Source organism: Coprinopsis cinerea, assembly GCF_000182895.1.
Source record: "Coprinopsis cinerea okayama7#130 chromosome 5 map unlocalized cont3.5, whole genome shotgun sequence".
Taxonomy (NCBI): Eukaryota; Fungi; Basidiomycota; class Agaricomycetes; order Agaricales; family Psathyrellaceae; genus Coprinopsis; species Coprinopsis cinerea.
The window spans coordinates 3063173-3085681 of NW_003307540.1; the positions used below are offsets into that span (position 1 = coordinate 3063173).

Here is a 22509-nt window from a genome sequence, read left to right on the forward strand (position 1 = left end):
CAAATACCGACAACTCGCTTTTTCCGTTCATTCCGCCGGCAAAGGCATTTTGAACTCGTCCTACGTTCTACGGCTCATATGTCGCTGCAATCCATTCTGAACCCTACAACGTTGACAGGTAAAGTGGCTTTCACCCCTTTGAAAGGATCTAATGAGCTTACAAGTCTAATTCAGAACCGCTCCCATTGAGCGCGACAGCGTCCCAACGACGCGCCCAACACAAACTTATTGGATCGCGTATATCAGCCCTCGAAGAGGAGATACGACAGTGGAAGAGCCGTCAAAACGAGCTTGCAGAGATATCGCGGTTGCCACCTGAGATTCTCAGCCGGATTTTCGTCTGCTACAAGGAACTCATATCCTCGCAGGGCGGCCGAAGCGAATCTCTATACTGGACCAAGGTCTATCATGTTTCGCAGCACTGGAGAGCAGTAGCTTTGAATTACCCCCAACTATGGTCCACCATCGACACCTCCCACGGCCACTGGGCCAACGCGATGTTTGAACGATCCAAGCAGGTCCCCATATCGTTCATCTATTCTCGACACCACCCATTCAAATCATTCGAGGATCTTGCCTTGAACGTTTTCTCACAGGCGCAACGCCCGGAGAGCCTCGAAATCCTCGATGGTCCGCGCTTCCTCAATGAGCGCGTTCAACAGCTAATAGCGCCAGCTCCACTTCTTCGACGACTGAAGTTTGAACGTGGATAACGCGGTGGACGTCCCTCTCCCGGCGCGGTTTCTGGGCAATGACGCCCCTCAGCTGCAGTACTTGGAGCTGCTGAATTTCAAGGCTCCCTGGCACTCTATTTCATTCAAAACCTTGAGAACAATGAAGCTATCCTCGATTGCTCGAATCCATCCAGAACCACAGCCATTTTTCAGCGCAATTGAGGAGATGAAGGATCTTGAACACTTGGATTTGGACGTTGGGCTTCCAACCAAACCTTTATCCACCAATCGCATCACCCCCCTCAGCCACCTGAAAACACTGAAGTTAAAAGGCTCGCTGCCGGAGTGCAACAATGTCATGAAGCATTTCGCCATCCCCGTTTCAGCCACCTTGGACCTGACTTGCACCATTAAAGCTGGCGACACACGGACAATTGCCTCGACTTTTGGATCGACCATTACTTCCTCATGGCTCGCATCTCCCCTCTCAGACACATCGCCCCCTCTCAAATCCATAGTGTTCGGAGGGTACCATACCATCCAAGGATTTTTCAAGACTGTAGATTTCGATCATAGCACCAAGACGGAGCCTCCCCTCAAGGTATATGTCAACGAAACCATTTTGGAGTTGTCCTCAGACCTCCTTTCCGCACTGCCGTTGGACAAGGTTGAAACCCTCGGTCTATTCCATTGCACAGCATGGTCACTCTTACCAGCAGTTTCCCTGCTACCTCACCTGCACACCATCTGCATCGATCGACTTGGAGGTGATGATTTCTACCTGTACGTCGCAGCCGATCCAGCCATTCAACACCAAAAGCCCCGTAAACCGTTCACGAAGACCCCTATCACCCTGGATACAGTGACTGGAAGCCTACCGCCAACGACCTTAACGCGTTTTCCCTCCCTTACGACGCTCATTTGCAGAAACGTCGATTTCATGAACGTCATCCCCTTATCTGACTTCAAAGAGTTGTTGATGTTACGGGCGGAGAAGGGGAGGCCGCTTCGGTCGCTGCATCTGGAGAAGTGCGTCCGACTGGATCGTCAGGACGTTGATGAGTTGGCGGACATTGTGGACAACGTTGAGTGGGATGGAGAATTTATCGATACGTATTCGGACGAGGAGTCTCAGGGGCCGGAATGTGGGGATTGCGGGACGTCGGGATGTGAGCATTGCGATTTTTGAAACTGCAGGTTGACTGGTACTCCTTTCTTGACTTTTAAGGTTTAATTCTGCTCCTAACCCTCTTAGGACAATAAACATGATTTATATAATTCTGCTCCTTGTTTCGTAATCTACGCTTGAATTAATTGGCTTTGAGGACGGATCGAACTTGCGACTTGCCCCTCCCACATAGTAAGGACTGCGAAATTCCTTGCTCCAAGCTTCCGAGCACTCTTCACAAGTCCCCGCTATCTGCGTAGCCAAATTAAGATCCATACCTATACCCCCCTCACACGCATCTTTATTTAAATACCTTCCGATATATCAGATCTCAGAGCCACGCGATCCCCTCTTGTGTCATGGTGCGCGTGGGTCTTTGAAATTGGGCTCTCGGCTCGGGCTCGTCGAGGTGTGGAGTGGGACGGGAAAGCTTAGTGTGTCTTTTACTTCCGGCGGCTCTTTCTGTGGGTTGTCCAGGTTCACAATTCTGTCTTTCACCTTGTAGTCCTTTTATCAACGATCGCATTGCTTCCTTGTTTTCAAACGCCGAATGTCTGTGCAGAATGGCACTGACACTCCTAGTCGGTGCCAAGGGACTTGCTTGTGACCAGATTGACGGTCGCTTTTCGCAAGGACTATGGAATTTACATTTTCTTACTCAAAGCACTTGCAAAGCTTTCAGGTTCCACGTACCGATGTTATGTACTTATTTGGCTCTGAGTGTAATTGGATTGTGGGAAGCTTTCCCAGGTATACGGTGTGATGCATTAGTCGCGTCGACCTTCACGTTCCTTCTGCTCCTTGGGTCTAATCTGTTTAGCCTGATTCCAGATGTCTGAACCATCTCCAGGTAAGCGCTGGACCTGCTCAGACTGAGGCACAAGCTCACAAGGCAAAGACCGCACTCCAGTACCCGCGTCCGACAACGTGGCAGAAGAACGTGACCAGCGAGCAGCTCAACGCGACTTTATCGACTCACGCATCGCAGAACTGGAAGAAGAGATTCGAAGGTTGAAAAGCGACAGAAACGAGTTGACTGAAATTGCTCGTCTCCCACCAGAGATCCTCAGTCAAGTTTTCATACACTACCAGCAGTTTTGCACGTCCGCGCCATGGTGGCATGGAGAGGTCTGGCGCTTTGACTGGACCGAAGTCACACACGTTTCGCGATTCTGGAGGTCTACAGCCCTGGGCTGTAGGACACTCTGGTCTGACATTGACACATGCCTGAATGCTCCCTGGGCCGTGGCTATGTTTGAACGGTCAAAACAATCCCCCATCTCCTTCAGATTCTCGGAACGCTCCGCGAGCTCGAAACCCGAAGTCGCCGATATCATCAGAAAGGTGTTCTCACAGCAACATCGTCTGAAGGGCCTCAACATAGACGGGTACGACGACTTTGTTTGCCAACAACTCGAGCAATTGACGTCCCCAACCCCGATCCTGGAGTGTCTGCAGCTGAGAGCGCCCACCACACGCCCTCATACCCTGTGGCTGGGAGGCAGCGAGAGGCCGATGCTTCGAAAGCTGAAGCTGGAAGGATACAAATTACCGTCCTGGACGGCCCCTTCGCCCATGTTTCCCGCCCTCATTTCGCTCAAGGTGACGTTGCCTCTCAGGCTGGAGGCGGGGGACTCCGTCCCAAGCGCCCAAGACTTCTTCCAAGGGATTGAAGCCATGCCAAACCTACGAGAGCTGTACCTTGAGGCCACGACACCTGTCCCCCCTTTGGCAACGCCACGCCGTGTCACCCGCCTCCCGAAGCTCGAATTATTTCGAATTGACGCGTACTCTTTCCGCGAATTCGAATATGTTCTGAGGCACCTTGTACTTCCCTCCCCCTCCCTCTCCTCCAAATTTGAATTGTCGAACCTTTCGGAAGACCCTCCCGCCACCGTGGCTATAGCGGCATTTGGGGAGGCTATGTCTCGCACTTTGAGCCCAGTTTACCGTTCTCTCACCGTCCAATACAACGGCCGCAGAGGAGGAGCAACCATCCAATGCCATTCAACCGTGATGGAGGACCATAACGACATTACCACGCCCACAATCGATCAGCCGCCCGACTTAACAATAATCCTCTATTACAGTCGTTTCGTCCACTGTGACAAACTCCTCGCCGCTCTGCCCTTGAACGACGTCCTCACGCTCGACTTGGATATCAACCACAGCCCAGAGGTTTTCGAGGCTCTATCCCACCTACCCTCCGTCCACACAATTTCCCTTGAAAGACGCCACACATCCCAAGATTTCTTCCGCTACATCTGCAATAACCATGCCCTGGACCTACTGCAGTCTGAGTCACAGCCAAGTGATAACAGCGTCCCATCCGACTCATCTTCGAAGCAGAACTTTAAAGCCAGAGCCAGAGGGAACTTACCGAGGCTGAAACACTTTGCGTCGCTCAAACGGCTTGTAGTTAAATCCGCCGACTTTGGAGAGATCGATATTGAATCATTCCTGGATTGGTTGATGTTTAGGTACGAGTTGGGTGGGGAGATTGAGGAGTTACAGTTTAATGGCTGTTTGAAGTTGTACAAGGACGACGTGCAGCGCATTGGGGAGGTCGTAGCTTCCGTTACGTGGGACGGGGTGTGGGTAGTGCGCTCTCCTTATGGCCATGGGGACAGCGACTTCGAGGACTCTGGGGACAGCGGCTTCGATGACTCTGAGGACAGCGACTAAACGATCATACGCGTATTGACCATGGTTTGTAAATTATGTGTAGACCGATACTCAGTGGGGCTGACTGACTTCCGATACACTTTCGCGGTCGACGCATTTTTCGATTTCTTCATGATGGATACGAGAGTCAATGTAGACTGCCGCCAGCTGCCATATAAAAAGACACCTTGGTTACATTTCATGCAAAGTTCATAAATTTCATAAAAGGATCATGATCTAAATCGTATTGACACCGTAATGAGCCCCTTTCATTCGACGCATTCCTTCCCCACAAGACGTTGAACCAGCGCTCGAGTTATTGCGGCCGGTGTAGGAAGTGCCGCCTCTGTCATCCTTCAACTATGCCGCCCGCTCAAGTTCCGTACTAATGAGAATGAATGAATCTATTCGGGCTACGGAAAGAAGTCGTCGTCTATAATCAAGTCTACAATGTAACGTTCCACTTTGAATTCCACCGGTCGTCCAAACTCTGCTCGCCGTCCGAGTACATCGCGAAACCGCGCAATGAGCTCATGTTCATCTGGGAAACCTTGGTCCGACGGCAAGTGAATCGTAATACATTCTAGATTCGGAAAACGGAGCTCCCCAGGTGGCTGAGATATCGCGTGGTCAACGTCGTTGTTTGACAGGGCTTCTAGCGAAGCAGGACTCGATGAGGGCAGTGCTGGATAGAGGACTGGGTCATTCTCGAGTTTCTCGATGAGATACCTGGCCATGTAACCGCCGTCGACGTCAAGCGCGGCGATACACGGAAGGGACCTTGACAGAAGGCACTGGGTGAGGCGCTCGTCTACCGCATAAGTAAATGGAGGTCATATATATAACGTATATTAAGCCACTAGTGGGCGATCCCTGACTTACCTTCTTGTGAACAGAATATGGGTCAACAAAAGTCGAATTCGGCGCTCCAGTCACGTGTATTTCTTATCTTATCGCGATGGAGGCTCAGATAGACGCCCACGCCTCGCGCTCGGTCATGACCGCAGCGATAGTGACGCAGCGATTACAACGAGTTCATTTTACTCCATTTCATGCTATATATTATAGGAGAGTAGATACTAGAAGACGGGTAATCATTGAGCACGGCTTGACCTCCACACCTCATTGCCACAACTCGCATTCAAAGCCCAACAAACCACAAACGTCTCTCCATCCGGAGCACCTAAGCCAAAGTATTCCCCAAAAATAACACGCAACATTGGTCCAATAACCCAAAAAATATCCACCCAACTTGAACGCGCACACTTAAAGTTTATACTCCCTCTTCCTCCTCCCCTTCCCCTCACCCGCCTTCAAATTCCTAGCAGTCTTCACAGGCCTCCCATCTTTATCAACCCCCGCTATCCGCCTAGCCAATCCCAAATCTATCCCCTCCTTCTCACACGCATCTTTAAACACCTTCCGATGTACCAAAGCCCACGCGATCCTCTCGTCCATCGTCGGTGCGCCTGGCGGGTGGACTTCGAAATCAGGCTCTCGGCCGTACCCGATAGTCGCTACTCTGATCAACATCGCGCTACGCGATAGAAAGAAAGTCGAAGAAGATGCCGAGTCAGTAGCGAATTGGTGAAATACACAGAAGGAATCGGGATAAAAAACAACCCAACTCACGCAGTCAACCCAAACACAGGCTTAATCCCACCCGCCTCCCGGCCCGTCAGAAACTCGTGCACCCTAAACATCTGTTTACTCGAGAACGGACCCGTAGCTTCGACATCGAACGACCGGTGGTAGGGTACTTCCTCTGATTCGGGCTCGGATGGGAAGGGCGGGGTTGTGGAGAGGAAGGAGGCGAGGGGGTGGGAAAAGAGGCTTGCGACTTCGGCTGTGTTGAGGATAGGCTGTGGGGTGTATCATATATGTAGTTGAGTGGAAGTAAGTGGAGGTGAATGTGGAAGTGTGGGACCAAGGAACGAGACGCACTTCTAATGTATTGTCGAGAATCAATACGACCACCCTATAGCCATATCATTCCGTCAGGAAAACCGAGAGGGACTGCAGACAGACGAGGACGTACGGTGTAACGATGAGCTCCGCAGCCAAAAACGGCTCCAGAACACACAACAGGGGCACCTTCTTCCTATCCCTCGGCAGGCCAATCTGGGCAGAATTCAGGAGACGCAGGTCATTATAACCAGGGTGATTTGCAGATGCGGATTAGACTGAACCAGTATACCTCTTCAAATGCTTCTCTCCTCTAGAGGTAAATAAAACGAGTACGTCAGAAGCAATGTGGAACGTAGAAAAGACCGACAACGTACAGCGGTATCCTCCAAACTAACGTCCCCAGGATCAACCTTTCCTCCAGGTAACGACGTATCACCCGCATACGTCCTCAACGAAGCAGAACGTCTACAACACGCAACACCCAGTCAGTGACAATCAAAACGACCGCGAACAAGGAAGACGACCAATGCCCACCTACCGACTCAACAAAACATACAAATCCCCCTTGCGCCCAACGAACAGCGCAACCAACACCGCCGCCATCCTCGACCTCGGGAACTGAAGACGCGGTTTAGGCGCTCTATACGACGAGAGGTTGCGTAGACATCTGTGTGGGGTTTTCAAATTTCAAACACAGTCAGAATTATTTGCCCTGGTTTCCTCGTGGACTGGGTCTCCGTCCCACTGTCCCCCATGCCCTAGGAGGAACCCAAGACGAACCGTTTAGATTCTTCAGTCAATACCGGTATTTGCGTCTCGTTGAGTCGCAGTTTCCTCCGCCGGTGGAATCTGAGGAGGTTCTTCGAAGGCGGTGGAGGTGCAGAATCCATCGATATTTCGTCGTGTCAGGAGGGGGCTCCAGGTGGCCGTCGTCGCGGTCGTCGTCGTCGAGGTACAAGAGCAAGATGCGGGGCACCGGCTTCCATCATAGCCGTTACGTTTGCCAGGAGTGGACCGCAAAAAGTGCCGAAGTCGAAGCTGAATTGAGTAAAACGGCCCCTGTCGTGATCAGGCACCAAAGCTCTCGATTCGAACCTCGCCCAGGGTGTCGTTTAACAGTGCACAGCACTGAATGTCAGACTGATCATAAACGAGAAAGGGTAAGTAATGTACACAGGGATAGATGATCTTTCTAATCCTTTTAGGTTAGTAGCAGTAAATGCAGCACAGTATGCCGCATAATCAGTAACGACGTAGAAACTGTGACGACAACAGAATCAGGCTACAACACTCGCAGTAATCCGCGGCGCAACAACAGGCGAACTCGCAAACTCCTTCTTCGTAGCCTCCTGAATGGCCGACAGCGCATCCATAACTCCCTCCATCTTGAACGGCTTGCCAGTGATCACGGCGGGATTCGGGAGATAGAGTGGTTCAGTGACACCATCGCGGGGGGTACCTGGTCCAGAACTTGAACCAGGGCTCGAGCCAGAAACGTCGCTAGCGGTGCTCACGGTGGCAGCGCTGAGAGCGTCCTCCAGTGACTGCTTGAAGCTGGGCTCGTCGAGGAGCTTGAGTCGACGCTGCCAAGCTTCCGGGGGCTCGCCGAGCAGAACAGCTATTGGCGTCTGTCAATGACACGGTATCGCATACCAACACAGAAACCTCGAACCTTCTTGGACCACAGCTCGAGCTTCCTCAGAATTTGTCGCTCGTCCCGTTGCAACCACTGAAGAGGCGGGTGAGGAGTGCGACGGAGGTTGGACAGGAGCGAGACTCACAGTATGCGCAGGCAGTCATGCATGCTCTAGGTTCGTTCTCGGAGTAAATCATGACACGACCCTCTTGCTCAGCGGCTCGTTGGATGAAAGTCACAGCCCCCAACAGCAAGTCCATCACCGAATCCGGGTCTTCCTCAGGAACCTCGATGTGGTGTGCATCTTTCAGCGCATCCCGGGGTAATAGTTTGCTGCCCGCAGGGGAGAGCGTAACGAGGTGGGTGATCCCAATGTTCGCCAGCAGCGATCGGCCTTGCTGCTCGTCCTCAGGGAAATGGCTAGCGAAATACCAAATCAGCATCCCAACAATAATACCCAAGGAGCGCCCAAACTAACCTCATGAGCATCAGTCGATCAGGAATGATCAGGGCCACGTCCTCCAGTCGGTTCAAATAACAGGTAACATCCTGCCTATGCCGCCTCTTCCACGATTTGTACACGGGGTTCAAAGGACCCAGGCTCTCCTCGTCTTTGCATTTCTCGAATGCCTCTAGCTGCTTGATGAACCCATAATTAGGGTGGATTTGGTGTCGTTCTAAGTGGGGGTAGTAGGAGGCCCGATAGCCCCGGTTAAGCTCTTCCATGCCAACGATCAGAAACTATAGGCGCGCCTCACTTTGCGTTAGATATCGTAGCGCGGTGGACGCATCCATCCCTTGCGATTTCATGACTACATACCATCCCCAAAAGTAATCAGTCAAGTCTGAAGAAAAGGAATCCGTGAAGAACAAAGGACGCACGATACGCAGCAACGACCGTCGCACTCCTCGAGATCCCCATCTTGCAGTGCACGAGCACCTTTTCCCGCCGATCAACAGCTCTCTGGATGAACGCGCATGCTCCAGGCAGGTGAACCAAGATATCTTGATATTCATCGTCTTCGACGTCGATAACCTCGTGGTGGTCACCGCCCTCCGACGGGTAGTCCGGGCAGACAGACAAAACCCGTGTGATGCCCAGCTGGTTTCGACGCTCTACATCGCGCGCTGCAGCCAGACTGTTCGACATATCGCGTTTTGGGATCAGCGTACATTCCTATCTTGAGATAAGCAGATCCACCACTCCACTCACTTTCCAAGGTAGATTCGCCCATCGAGGACCTCGGTGATACAAACTTGCTCTGCTTGTGCCATTGCTGCTATGCTTCCGCCACTGGTTCAGTCGTTCGTCGTCGTCGTCGTTGAGTGCGCTGAGCGGTCTCGATGTGCCTGCACCGATAAAGAGGTCAAGAAGTTTTGAAAAACGTCGCTGTCAGTTCGAGAGTCGTCAAGGACACGAGTACATATAAAAGAAAAGGAACGCTCCGCCGACAAGAGCTCGACTCGCCTTCTACCGTCGGCTGTTCCATAAGCCATGTGTTCCGCGGATGGAAGTAAATAGACAGGGGCACGTGTAACACTCGGCTGTGACGTCATATTTCTTGGCTTTGCCGACAAGCCTTGCGCTCAAAATTTCTGGTGAAGGAGATGAAACTCGAAACTGGGGAGTTGCAGAGGGGTTGTGGTCTATTGTACAGAGTCAACTACTGTGCCATGGCATACTCATCGTTCTAGCAACCAAAATACATGAGGTATAGGGGCTATTTGCTATGACGCCCGTGATCACCGCTAAAGCAAATAGGCCCTAATAGGCCTCCTTTCTCTCTCTTGTCCTTCGCTTGTCCTCTTCAACCGTATGGTCAGGTGCATCCAAAGTGCGTCATTGCTCTGATTACGGTCTCCCGAGTTCCCATAACTACACGTTTCGTTTTTCAAAACAAAGAAAACAATTTAGTTCGGACTAAAATCGGTTTGCCCGAAGTACTTCTTCGTGTGTGCACTGTGCAGGCTGACGTTTGGGGGGCAAAAAAAAGTCGTTCGAGTGCGGGTTTTGGAATTGTTATGAATCTGAAATCATGACTTGAAATGACCATATGATATGTCTATAACAATGAAAAGGGTAGGACAAGCGATGGACTTACGTGACTGAAAGATAATCCTAGGAGGACTCGAAGCCCTCATGATCATCGCACATCCCGTCTCTGACACACTCCGTCCCGAAATCCAAGCCTCCAAGGTCACGATGGTGAGGGCATCCTTCATTTATGGGTTAAACTCTAAAACCAGTGCGGAAACGTGTCTCAGAAAGGACCCCATGACCGTAAATTCTGGGGGGTAGAAAGACACTGTAACCTTGTCCGACTCGCTCACCTGTACCCGCCACTTCCGGTCCACTGCCTTCTTGTCAGGGCCCTTGTTCCCAGCCGAGCCTAGGGAAATCCCGATGCTTGTCCTCGTGCTGATCCGGGGTGGTGCCTTCAATCTGGTCCTCGTCACAAGCACCCCATTTTGCTCGTTTGTCTCGCTTCCTTCCTCTCTACTTCGGTTCGCAGATCGTGGTCAACGCAACGTCGCGTACAACTTCAGTGGTACAACGTTTCTGATCAGCTCTCGGGTGATGGATTGACCTCTCGTTTTTCACCTTCAATCGGGAGCCAAGGGCGAAGAAAAACACTGTGATTTCCCTAGGTCAACGTGTCACACCCCACACCGCCCGTCTCTCATCTCCCAAACGCTCATCGATACCCCACAACACCCGAGCTATTCATCGATTCATTTGCTCCACATCCAATAAACCAACTACTGCTCCCCCACCACCACCGAAACAGCGCCCACCATCGTCAAATAGGACGCCGGCGACCCAGCAGCTCCCTTGCCCTGGGGTCCAACAAACCCCTCCAAAACCTCCTCCCCACCCTCCCTCCCAGCTCTAAAATCCGCCAAATACTTCTTCGCCGTACCCTCTTTCAATCCCATCGTCCTACACACATCCCCAAGCAACTTCATACTCTGCCGTCCCAACGCCTCATCCATCGACGCATAGTTGCTTTTGTTCTTTTGGTTTTGGTTTTGGGTGAAATGGAAGAGGAGCCCGACGAACGTCTGCGAGCGCCCGTTGGCGATGAGCTCGTGCGGGGAGACGAAGTATCTGTATTTGCGGGTTAGGAACCGGATGCGGGAGTGAAGAGGTTTGATTTTGGGACTTGTCGTTCCCGGGTGGGAGAGTTCGAGGCCGATTCGCGGGGAGGTGTATATCGTCGGCGGTTTCGTCGATGACGCAGGCATATTTAACAAACTCCTCGACACAACGCAAAGTGACGTGCCACCAGCCGTCCGCTCACGGAACGCAGAGATATCCCCACCCCACTTGGTCTGTACGAGATCGGGTATACCGCTGGACCCGCTGAACGATAGGATTTGGTCCACGAGGAGCGAAGGCCCCGAAACCACCTTCGACTTGGACCCCAGCACACGGATGGAGCGGAGCAGTATCCCTCCACGCAACAACGTCTCCTCTCCCTTCGTGCCCGCAGGTCTTCCAAAGGTGAGATCAAGCCCTTTACGCGTGCCACCCCGATACGCGTCGCTGCTCGTCAGACTCCGATTCGAGTCTGCAGAATACCTCGGCGCTCGATGGAAATACCTAAAAAATCGTAATTAATCTGGGGTCTTTTCAATGATTAAGGGAAGGAAGAGAAGGGCCAGACCATTGCCCCAACACCCTCTGCTCCTCGCTCCCGTGAGCGAACGGATCTTCATGACACGTCGCTTTCTGCAGGTAGAATTCATGTTCCATGACTTGGAGGTGCGTCGTCGTTCCATCAGCGCGAGTCACAACGAGAACATAATCATGGAGCAAAGCTCTCGAAATGGCATCGAAACGAGCAGAAATCTCGTCTTGGCTTTCGAGAGCGGTGAAATCCAGTAGAGTTTGGAGATCTGTATGTTCTTTCGACTCGGGCTTGGAGGTGCCAGCGCTACTCGGCCCTGAATCGGTGCCATCTTGATCTTCATTTGTCCGTGCCTTTTTCTGTTGAGAGTAGGAAGACTGGTCTTCTTCAGTCTGCTTTCTCTTCCCAGTTGATGCCATGGCGATGGTGCGTTGGAAGACAAATCGTTTGCGGAGCTGACACGCGTCGACGCGTCCACGGTGGCAATTGGATCCAATTTGATCCCGCGATTAGCGCCCAAAATCAACAGCTTTCACTCAACCGCAACTCGCGCACATACGTTACTGCTCAGACTCTACTCCGTTGGCTATCCATTCATAATCACAGGAGGATAAAATGTACATGCATATAGGTATTCACAACTGCACCTCTTCAAGCCCACATAGCCTTGGCCTTCGCATCAAACTCGGCATACGCCAAACTCACAATCTTATACACCCTCCAATCCGCATCAGTCACCTTCCTAGGTCTCTTAAACTCTCCATCCGCATTCCAATCATCTTGATCTCCCCCACCCAACGACGACCCGACGCCAGTTTCAAACTCATCAAGGCCGCCTTCATTGTCGTCCTCGGCATCCTCAATGTCCAAAGTCGACCCGCCATACCCGCTGTCCAAGTCTTCAAGCTCGTCGTTTTCGCTACCTAGCGCGCCCAGCTGTTCGTTAGACGCTTTGGTGAGGAGCTGTTGCAAGGCTGAGCGGACGGTGGAGAGCGTCAGCCTAAAGTCCTCCAGCAGATACCAAATGTCGCCTCGTCGAATGCCGTTGGCCTTCACCAGCGTCTCGTCCTGTCCATGCGTATAAAAGTCGAGAAGGTACGCGTTCAATTGATGTTCGGGGTCGAGGTTATTCGCGACGATATGGTCAATGCAAGGAATGGCGTGGGCATTAAGATGAATGCCCTCCCGTACGGTATCCGCCAGCTCCTGCACCGACTTGAACGTATCGTCATGTCCGGAGGTCGCAACGAACGCAGACCTAGCTGTGACAGGGATGGACGAAGATCGAAGGTGGGAAACGAGAGGGGACAACTCTCCGCCCTCGCGCTGTCCAACCACCTCAATCCTGCTCAACGGTAGACGCATCCGCGACTCCTCCAACTCGTCCTCCCTCTCCTTCGCAAACGCCATCGCGTATCCAGAGAAGATCTTGAGTATCTCGTGGCTGTGAGCTTTCAGTTTCTGCTGTGCGACCTCTGGCATGGGCGGGAGCACAATGCTGGACGGGTACCTCTTGCGTCGATATTCAAGCTCACCCTTGTCGAGCTCGACCTTGCGAAGGTAACGACGCCCAAACAGGTGACACATCACCAAGATGTAGGTGCGTTTGGCGCTCTCGATATCGCTGTCATTGCAAATTTCGTGCAGCACCCCCGATCGCATGAGAGATACCAAGGCGAGGTTGCTGGGCTCGGTGTACTGTTGAGGGGACTCAAGCATTAGAGAAAGAATCCAATGATACATCAACTTGGAGACTCACGTAGAGATGACCAGCAATAGCGAACAAGTTCATCGCCTGCCCAGATTCATTCAGCAAACCACTCCTCCGAAGATATTCGATGCTGAACCGGATATGGTGCATAAGATGGTCTCGTCCAACATCCGAGGCGAAGCTGACACGAGGGAGCGACATGAGCGTCTCGATAGCCTTGACGACATTTTCGGCATGTTTGGATTCTTCTAGGAGGTTGCAGAGCCGAAGGACCAAGGTAGACGTTACAGGGAATCCGCCTCCCAAAGACGGAAGTCTCGAGAGTATGAGACGTTGAACTCGGTCCATCGGGATTCCATAGAAAATGACATTGCCCAACAGGTCGTAACCTCGGCGGCCCGCACGCCCTGCGCATTGGCGGTACTAATGTGCGGTTTTGAGCAACTAGTGAACGAGAGAATGATAGAGAAACAAACCATGAGGGCCGTAAGGTAAGGAGAGTCGTTGCAGAATATAGCGGTCTTCGCAGGGGCGTTGATGCCTAGCGCCAATGTACCTGCGAGATTGTCAATTTTCCACGGCCTCGTGAATGAATCCGAAACAAAACTCACCCGTGGCAACGACAACTCGAATAAAGCCTCGTCTGAACAAGCTAGAAGTGGTTTCAGCAAGTTAGGTGGAGCGGCGAAGGAATGAAGTGCACCTCTCGACCAAGCTTCGATACGATTTGGGCATACCAGCATGATGAACCGCAATACCTCTCCGCAAACATACATAAATCCAGGCCATCTTGCTGGCTCCAAATCTCCTCGTCTGTTTCCGAATTTCCTCCTCGAGCTCAGCGACTGTGTATCCCGAACGAGTATTGACGAACGAAAAAGGCTGCAACGGAGCATTGGGATCAAACGATTGCTCCCAAGAGATATTTGCTTCCTGCTCCAACGAGGGGTCGTCGTCCTCGTTTCGGCCACCCCGCTTCTTCTGCTTGTTCATCTTATCTGTCACCTTCTCGCGTTCCTTTGCAGCAAGCTTCCACGCCTCCCACTGAGCAACCTTCTGTTTCCACCTGGGACTCTTCGCTTTCCATTCCTCCTCCGCCTTTTCGAGGCCTGAACATACTTCCTGAGCGATGACTTCGCATTGACTGCGGTCAAAGTTGAACAGTATCGCAGGCTGGGGGATAAAATCATCAGAGACACTGATAGCTAGCAATGATCTCGTGAAGTTTGAACTCACCAGGTCTCCCCGAACATGAAGGTCGGCAAGCATATGAAGTAGGTTGCTCTTGAATGCATCTCGGTCGGGGTGAGCGTTGAGTTTTTCTTGGCCGATCTCCAGGAGATCTTTGTCCTGAACGCGCTCGACGACCGTCAACAGCGGGTTATTCAGGCCATCATAGTCCATGTCCTTTGTCAGTTCCGTAAGAACGGCCTTCAACCTCGCCTCGTATTCGAGAACATCCTTTTGGCGCAGGAAATGATTTTTAGACTTGAAGAACCTTTTAGGATCAAGGCTGCGGATCTCAGCGATGAGAGCATCGTCCGAAAGGTCGAGAACAATCGAAGACAGTGCTTCGTAGAGAGTCAGAGTATCCCTCGCCTCGAGGGCCAAGTCGTCAGGAATGGTGTTCTTTCCGAAGGAGAGTGTTCCAATAGGATGGAGGAACTTGAGGCGCGAGGTAGGTTGATAGTCATCCAACGATACAAATCGTTTTTCAGGCTCCTTGTCGATGACGTAGAAGAATTTACGGAGATGTGAATATCGATGGGGATGGTGGATAAAGGTATGGTGGAAGCCGTGCGCCTTTTGGACGGATGCAAGCCAGTTATTGAACGTCTCGGGCGACCCTATAGTGGCTGACAGTCCGCTAGGAACGTTGTCAGGATTTGGGGACTAGCTTTGGATTAACCGACTCACATGATGGGGCAAGGCGCCATGAGAAGGATTTGCTCCCAGACAGCGCCACCCTCCTGTTGCCCAATGGAGTGAATTTCGTCGAGGATAATACTAAAGAAGGGAGATTTCAGTAAACTGTGACGGTAGTTGACGTACCACACAGATAGCTCACCGCTTGATCTTAGGCACCCAGCTCCGAGCCATGGCCGGCGACAGCAACAGAATTGCCAGAACTTCCGGAACAGTGACCAGGATTTGACACTTCTGAGGGTCGTGAATTCGATAGTCACGTGTATGAATTGCCCAGCAACTTCCTATACAAGAGCGTTTAGTGACAAGTCATCGGCGAGGTAAACAGGCTACATACTTCCGGTCAGCTGTTTACTGAATCGCGCGTAAATTTCAGCTGTGATCTGAGTGACCAGAGCCTTCGTAGGAGCCACGTAGACGAGGACGCCTTCATCGGAGGCTCGGAGCACTTGTTCCATCGCATAAAACGATATGAAGGTCTTCCCAGCGCTGGTCGGCGCTATTCGCAGTGGGATTCAGCCGAGCATCAGTCAGCAAAGGGAATAATAGTACGCACCGACGACGAGGATGGAATGATTTTGATCGATGCAATCCAGTACCTTCCTTTGCCATGCGTCAGGCTCGAATGGCACTCTCCGATCGGGAGCGCTATCCATGCTGCGATCCATAAACTCTCCAAATAGACGCAACTGCCATTTGACGGGGTTCTCTTTGATAGACAAAAAGTCGAAAGTTGGCGTTCCAGTCTTCGAACTAACGATCTTCACGAACTTGAATGTGGGCTTGACGTCTTTGATGATTGGGATGGGGTCCAGTAGGGAAGAGATGTATTGTTGGAAACCCATGACAGTCATGAGCGAAATGAGAACGTCCTTCCATGCCGCTGTGAGTGTCTTGCGTTGGCAGATGTCCTTGATTATTCTAAGAATGGAGACGGAATGTCGGTCGTGTACTTCAGGCTTCGACGGATCGGGTTCTTGAGACCAAAGTTGAATCTCGAGATGGAGTTTATAAAGCCTCATCTCGAGACCCAACATCGGCTCGTCCGACCGCTTGTTCCTGAAAAGTGCCGCCAGCTCGCTCGACTTAGCTGCAAGACTGAGTTTACTGAAGGAAGTGAGTTTCTCCTTCCACCAAACCCTCGAGGCCTCGACCATTTGGTCGGTCTTCTCCCTTTGAATTTGTTGGAGTAAGGCCTGCTTCGAAGAGATTTGCGATTTCTTGGATGATTTGTTCGTCGACAAAGTAGTCGGTTTCTGGTGACAGTTTGTTAGTGAGGTCTGACAAGGTACAGGAATAGGCAGACGGACATCGCGCGTGGTGGCCTTGGTCTTCGAACCAGACTTGCCGACGGGTGGGATGACCTGCTGCTGTAAAGCGGTTCCAGAAGCGCCTGTGATTGTCGCTGCCTGCAACTGCATGTTGTACATGAATATCTGGTTACTCCGGAGCTGTCGGCGGTACGCCCACGCCGTGAGGGCCTTCGGAGCGGACCCTCCGAGGTGAGAGGGTAAAAGGGATCTTTGGGAATGCCAATGCTGGGTGTCGGAAAAGAGGGTCCCTTTGCCAAACTCAAGGAATTGTCGTGGGCTATCGTCGGCGACCTTCAATGACAGACGAGGTAGATATTTGTTGAGCAGGGGGTTGTCGAAAGGTAGCAATTGTAGAGGTTGAACGGGGCCAGAGCGGGCTGACTTCCCTGGTGCAAAAGAAATCGACGATTTGAGCTTTTGAAGGTCAAGACGTTGGGAGGGAAGTTCGTGCCAAATCTCCGCCACTCTATCATAGACTTGGACGCCCATCACTTCCCGGATATCAGATGAGCAAGCGAGCATGAAGTGAACAGTGGCCATGAAGGCCACGCCGTCGAAGTCATACTCGACTGCGGGGAAAGAAGATGAAAGTAAGTCGCAGGATAGGAAGAAAAGGTGCGATAGAAACAGGTTCGAGACCACTTGTCCACTGTTTCCGTCGACAACGACCGGAGGCCGAGCGCGGTCTACGACGGACAGCTGGGGTAACGTGAACCAGTGAATGAGGAACAGGGAAAGAAGGTTGGGTGATTGGGAAACCTCGAGCAATCCTTTCGACAGCGCGACGAGAAAGTCGCGAGAGGACGAACTAGAGGTAGGTGGGTGCGCTACTAGACGATGCCGACAGTTGTTGGATTGATTTTCAAAACTTTTCTCCAGGATCTTTTGCACTCGTTTGAACGCAGCAAACCCGATAGGTGACTTGCCTCTGAGCGCTGGATTTCGCATGGGCTCGTAGATAAATGTGGATATCTATCCCAGCCTATTAGTCGGATTCCGTCATCCAAGAAGGAAAGGTGCCCACCTTTGAGTCGGAAAAGACGATTCCCTTCATCAATGCCATAGCCATTTGGCCGTCGAGGACTCTCAAAACAAATTCACGCTGAGCGAGCACCCTGTGAACGCAATAGCGCCCAGAGTCTAAGACGCCCCCGTCATTCATGAGGATAAACATAGGCTGGCCAACAGTGAGCGTATGCTCCAAGGAGAGGACGTAACAAATACCTTGTGGATGTGTTCATATGTCTTCCATTGGGGATCATCCAAGTCCTCGAAGACATGGATAGTCAGCTCAAGCTTAGTCAAGTGGCGATATAACAGAGTGCGTGCCAAAGTACGCGAAGCAACGACGAAGTCGTCGTCGCCAGTTCGCAGAGTTAGATGGCGATACTCTGCACCAATCGTAAGTCGATGAAACCGATAGTTATCTGTAAACCTACTATGAAAGAATACAATTTCGAAGTTTGCTGACCGCTGGGTGAATTCCCGCAGCCGTTTCTCCAGAAGGTAATAGGCGTGAAGGATTTGGAAGCTCGTATCTGTAGCGATGGTGAACAGGTAAGGCCGAACCACGACGAAACGCTGCTTACCACCCGGTCGACCGATGGCCAGCAGAGGATCATCCAAGATAGTCTGGAACAACGATTCGCCTGGAGTGTATGTTTTATTATGGTTCTTGCTTGAGAGAAAAAGTGGTTTAACTGACCATCGATAACGAAGAGCTCATTCCCCGCATAATCGCCTAGCAAATCCATGAAACGGGCTCCCCTCGTCTTGGGGATATACCAATTGAAGTCGAGCGCGTCCAAAGCATCTTGTATTTTGTCAGAATGTTGCTGGAAAGCTCGATTCCTTCGAGGGATATCGCCGTCAAACCCATCCAGATCCATGGTATCAGTTTGGGTTTAAGTTGGTGAACTCGTTCCGTGGGTGCACGACTGTTATACCGTCGAATTAGGCTCTTGCCGGTATAGTTCAGCGCCGCCAATGTGGAGATCCCCAGTGATTTAACAAGACCACGTTGCACTAGTAGTCATGGCACAAGAATACCACTAGGCTTCGTGAAGAAAATAGAGATCGTAAAGGCCAGGGTCGACTCAAAAGAAAACACAAAGAACCAAACCAGAGGCTTGCGCTGCTGGCTGAGCGATCCCGGCAGCTCGGTCGTTCCCGAGGTCACTGATTCGAACCCGAGTAGTCGCGTCTTTTTGTCGAGAACGTCAACCTGCCCTCGTGCTTCCAGTAAACTTCAATGACTATAGTAGAATATAGCTCTAATGTTTTAAATTTAAATTGTCCTTTTTTTAAAGAGTCTCCCCGAAGAAACTAGACGTAATATGAAGTAAGCGCCCAAAGAAACACCGGATTACCAAGTCGTAAAGCCTGTTCGAACTTCAAAGGCACCAGTTGCTCTTCTCTTCCTTCGGAATTTCTGATATGCTATCCTTGATATTCCTCCGAGGGCGTACCTTCCAGTGACCTTCAAACTTGAAACAATCCCACAACGATCAACAAACTCCAAAGTAACATCTTTCAAGGCCGTTTACATGGCTACCTGGCGCAATGGTAGCGCGTTTGGCTTCGATGGCCCAACGGGTACCCAAAAACCAAAAGGTTGCAGGTTCGATCCCTGCGGTGGTCATTTCTTTTTGCTCATATCGGGTCTCTCAATGCTGGATCCAAGGTGGGAGCACATTATGCAAGACTTCTTTAAGACTTCACGTTTTCTTTTTCTTCATTTACTAGTCTCTAACTTGAACATTGTCGCTGTCCGTTCTCACAATCAATGTCGAGCCATCAAACGATACCCTAGATTTCACCACAGGGCTTCGAGGATCTTTTGCCATCGACCTTTAACTTGACAGGAACAAAGCGTGAAGCGCGGATGACCGACGTGGCTGAAACCCATTTGAACGCCAGCTGAGCGTCCGTATTCTCCGACGACCATCAATTTCGACCTTGCCAACCAACCATCATCGCGAGGCCACCGAGATTTCTTCTTCCAAGGGGACTTCTCCTTTGTCCTCGGGAACCATAGCTCCAGGAAGGCCATGCTTATGGGTGCGTTCTGCTCTCCGCTTTGTAGAGGCTGAACAGGGGGATTTCTTGATTTATCCAGTCTCATTGAAATGACAGTCCGATCGCCCTCCAGTCAAACACACTTCAAGTGTGAGCGATGGGTAAGTAAGGGGCACAGACCTATAAACCAGGATCAGCGCGACGCCCCCAGACTGGGTGCAACTTGTCGCTTCTACTACATGCGACTCTGGCAAGCTGCTCGGATGGGATGAAGGGCGTATAATATATCCGTTTTCAGCTCGAATTCGACCCCCGGATCCTAGTATGCAAGGCAGCCGATTTGACATTGGCAAGCACCCTCAAGACCTGTCCCTCAACTCGCTCGCTCGTTCGGATAACTTCCGAAATGCTGACTCGGTGAAGCTTATGTCCGTCGTTCATTGCGATATTGAAGCTTGTTTGACTGATGAGTTCCCCTCGCTTACCTAGCTCAGCAGGGATTGCCAGTTGCGATTGGGCGTCTTGTCTCGTTCGAGCTTCGAGCCTCGAGGCTCAGAGTCGGAACTATTGTTGGCAGCAGTACTCCGTCAGGAACCCACCAATGAACAATGCACGGAAATTGCCAGCGATCGGAACCGATTCGCCAGAGCCACTGCACCGGCCCCGTCAACGTTCAACTTGCCTCAAGGCGACGATGGACGTACATTTGTGCTCGAGCTCAACTGATGAACAACAGGATGCTTCAGGGCTGTGGGCTGCTTCGAAATTTGAGGCGCTTTCATCACATCAGCTCTTTCTCATGATTCCCTGGAATATTAGCTCTTGTTCATAATACCGAGGACCAGCCCAACCTCCCGCTGAACCGTCTCAAGTCCATGCTTCGTGGTGCCACTGCCTCTGTCGATGTCTACGCCTATGTCTATGTCTATGTCTGTGTCACTGTCTCACTCTGGCTAAAGCGCTGCTCCTCTACGGTTCCGCAGAACTCGCAAATCCGCTCGAAAGCTACATGTCTGTCTTTCCACACTTCAAAAACGACAGTAGTCTCCCGGGCCTTTCAGATCAAAGTGACGTCAAGTCTTCTTTGACTTGAACGCTGACCTTGATCGACTCTCGAGGCTTGGCGATGAAGCTGTCCGTGCTCGCGAAGGGCAGCGCTAGCTATGAGGTCTTGTATTCAAGCTGACTGTCCATTAGTGGTGCCTTTCGCCTCGGGGTCCACTGCAGCGGTGACCTGAGGGTATCGCGACGTGAGGCTCACGAGAGTCTTCTGGATTGCAAAACAATAGGCGCGAAGGCGAAGCTCTGCGAATCCGCTCCTTGTATCTCGTTTCCCAATGTCTTGTGCCTCAGGAATCGCATCCTACACAGGAATCGCGCGATCCGTCCCATCCATTGCGCCTCACAGTTGACTTTATCTTTACGATTATGCTTGATGGTGGCGGCTCAACCTGCTTTCACTGAAACAGTGTCAATGAAGCTGCATACCTATCTCGCTCTAGGCCGGTCGTTCCTCTCAATGTGTGCAAGGACGACTTCATTTAGCCTCCCGGATGCATTCCACCAAACCAATCTATTCCTACTCGGATGGACAGGCCACAGATGGATTCGCGTCGATCATTCCGCCTGCACTGCGCATCCGTGCTCACTACTCCCCTGGGTTGGTACTGCGGTCTCGTCGTACCTCGTGTTCATGGATGGCTCCTTCATCGCGTCGCATTCGCAAGCCGACAGTCAAGTACATCTGCCCACGTCTGCATCTGCCAGCCATTGTCGAAATTCCTGCGACTCCGTCACTCCCGAGTGCACATCTTGTCAAGTATGGAGTGGTATTCCCGAGCCTTGCCCATTTTTTTATCCCGTCGAAGTCGGATAATTGGGGGCAGGGATTTTCCGGACCCGTTGTAACCGGCTCTGCGCTTTCTGTATGGGTAGTAATTGTGAAATGGATATGCAATCCTGCCTGGGAGAGTGTTGAGAGTGTTGGGTCACCTGCCTAATCTTTGCATGGAATGGTCTCTGATTAGACATGAACTAGGCCAGGATCCTACTTATGAATTCATTTCGTATCGCGGAAGTCTACAGGGAGAACTTACGATAGTTCCGGTACTTTATCCTACGGCTACTGCATCCATAGCCAATCTGACGCTAGACTTTATGGGACATTATTCGCTAGCGCTAGATGCATTGCTTACTGTGGACGCAGAGCAGTAGATGTAGCTGTAGATGTGGGGTACTAGATGGTCTAACCCCGTGACTGAAAGTCGGGTCGAGTTGGGATTTAGAGTGTATGTGACGTGCGAGTTTGCAGAGTCTGCAACCCCGTAGGGCTAGTGGCGGCGTAAACAGAGTCTGATACTGTGGATCGAGGAGTTACTTGGATGCATATCTGATTCTGTTTGGGCTGGTAGGGGAATCTGAGCTGAGGGTATCAGACGGAGATGGATGTGACTCGGAGCCATCAACCATAGATATCATTCTTCCCTTCGCTGATCGTCAATTGTGTGGGTATGACGACGACTTCGACCACCTGAAGTACTACCTCACCCTGTTATCTCGCGTTCCAGCCCTTCCAGAAGCTCCACACAGAGAGACTCGTTCCAACAGTAGTCACACTCGTGGCTGGTGATGTAGAGCAGGAATGGATATTGGGTGACCAGGTATTTCTCTCGGTGTTGCGGTGTTGCATGCTCCGAGTGAGGAAGACGAGACGCGAACGGCGTCTTGTGCTGTCTCGAGAGAAGCGCGCATTTCTGGACTTCTTCACGAGCTGAAGCAATGGCCCGTCGTTATCGGAACCTCAATGTGTCCTAGACAGTTGCTGTGAATTCCATTGATCATCTGTTGGGAGTCTAATCT

At 51.5% G+C, this 22509-nt stretch overlaps 8 protein-coding genes and 1 non-coding gene across 9 annotated transcripts; 4 read left to right on the forward strand and 5 right to left on the reverse strand.

Annotated features, from left to right (window-relative positions):
* Window positions 1-78: 78 nt before the first annotated feature.
* On the forward strand, window positions 79-713 carry CC1G_14722 (hypothetical protein; the record flags this gene model as incomplete). Its single annotated transcript, XM_002911247.1, has 2 exons — window positions 79-118; window positions 175-713. 2 exons carry the CDS (start codon window positions 79-81, stop codon window positions 711-713), a joined length of 579 nt encoding a protein of 192 aa, XP_002911293.1.
* A 121-nt stretch (window positions 714-834) lies between these two features.
* CC1G_07891 (hypothetical protein) lies at window positions 835-1863 on the forward strand (the record flags this gene model as incomplete). Its single annotated transcript, XM_001839124.1, has 1 exon — window positions 835-1863. One exon carries the CDS (start codon window positions 835-837, stop codon window positions 1861-1863), a length of 1029 nt encoding a protein of 342 aa, XP_001839176.1.
* Window positions 1864-2673: 810 nt separating this feature from the next.
* CC1G_07892 (hypothetical protein) lies at window positions 2674-4527 on the forward strand (the record flags this gene model as incomplete). Its single annotated transcript, XM_001839125.2, has 2 exons — window positions 2674-2692; window positions 2741-4527. 2 exons carry the CDS (start codon window positions 2674-2676, stop codon window positions 4525-4527), a joined length of 1806 nt encoding a protein of 601 aa, XP_001839177.2.
* Window positions 4528-4919: 392 nt separating this feature from the next.
* On the reverse strand, window positions 4920-5243 carry CC1G_14723 (hypothetical protein; the record flags this gene model as incomplete). Its single annotated transcript, XM_002911248.1, has 1 exon — window positions 4920-5243. One exon carries the CDS (start codon window positions 5241-5243, stop codon window positions 4920-4922), a length of 324 nt encoding a protein of 107 aa, XP_002911294.1.
* A 529-nt stretch (window positions 5244-5772) lies between these two features.
* CC1G_07893 (hypothetical protein) lies at window positions 5773-7304 on the reverse strand (the record flags this gene model as incomplete). The annotated part of the gene is made up of 8 exons (XM_001839126.1): window positions 5773-6043; window positions 6139-6368; window positions 6451-6484; window positions 6545-6627; window positions 6704-6724; window positions 6789-6879; window positions 6953-7081; window positions 7195-7304. The coding sequence occupies 8 exons, from the start codon at window positions 7302-7304 to the stop codon at window positions 5773-5775; spliced, it is 969 nt and encodes a 322-aa protein (XP_001839178.1).
* Window positions 7305-7691: 387 nt separating this feature from the next.
* On the reverse strand, window positions 7692-9436 carry CC1G_07894 (hypothetical protein; the record flags this gene model as incomplete). Its single annotated transcript, XM_001839127.2, has 7 exons — window positions 9264-9436; window positions 8933-9189; window positions 8809-8862; window positions 8529-8727; window positions 8251-8470; window positions 8068-8143; window positions 7692-8032 (listed from the first exon to the last, which is right to left on the reverse strand). Exons 1-7 carry the CDS (start codon window positions 9323-9325, stop codon window positions 7692-7694), a joined length of 1209 nt encoding a protein of 402 aa, XP_001839179.2. The 5' UTR covers window positions 9326-9436.
* A 1374-nt stretch (window positions 9437-10810) lies between these two features.
* Window positions 10811-12101, reverse strand: CC1G_14724 (hypothetical protein; the record flags this gene model as incomplete). The annotated part of the gene is made up of 2 exons (XM_002911249.1): window positions 10811-11654; window positions 11719-12101. 2 exons carry the CDS (start codon window positions 12099-12101, stop codon window positions 10811-10813), a joined length of 1227 nt encoding a protein of 408 aa, XP_002911295.1.
* Window positions 12102-12333: 232 nt separating this feature from the next.
* Window positions 12334-18521, reverse strand: CC1G_14725 (DEAD/DEAH box helicase; the record flags this gene model as incomplete). The annotated part of the gene is made up of 14 exons (XM_002911250.1): window positions 12334-13380; window positions 13442-13816; window positions 13870-13949; window positions 14005-14045; window positions 14097-14566; window positions 14630-15260; window positions 15311-15400; window positions 15462-15603; window positions 15657-15818; window positions 15876-17331; window positions 17657-17747; window positions 18104-18170; window positions 18222-18281; window positions 18338-18521. 14 exons carry the CDS (start codon window positions 18519-18521, stop codon window positions 12334-12336), a joined length of 4896 nt encoding a protein of 1631 aa, XP_002911296.1.
* Window positions 18522-19180: 659 nt separating this feature from the next.
* CC1G_20126 lies at window positions 19181-19273 on the forward strand. The gene has a single exon. It is a non-coding gene; the product is annotated as a tRNA-Arg (tRNA).
* The last annotated feature ends 3236 nt before the right edge of the window (window positions 19274-22509 follow it).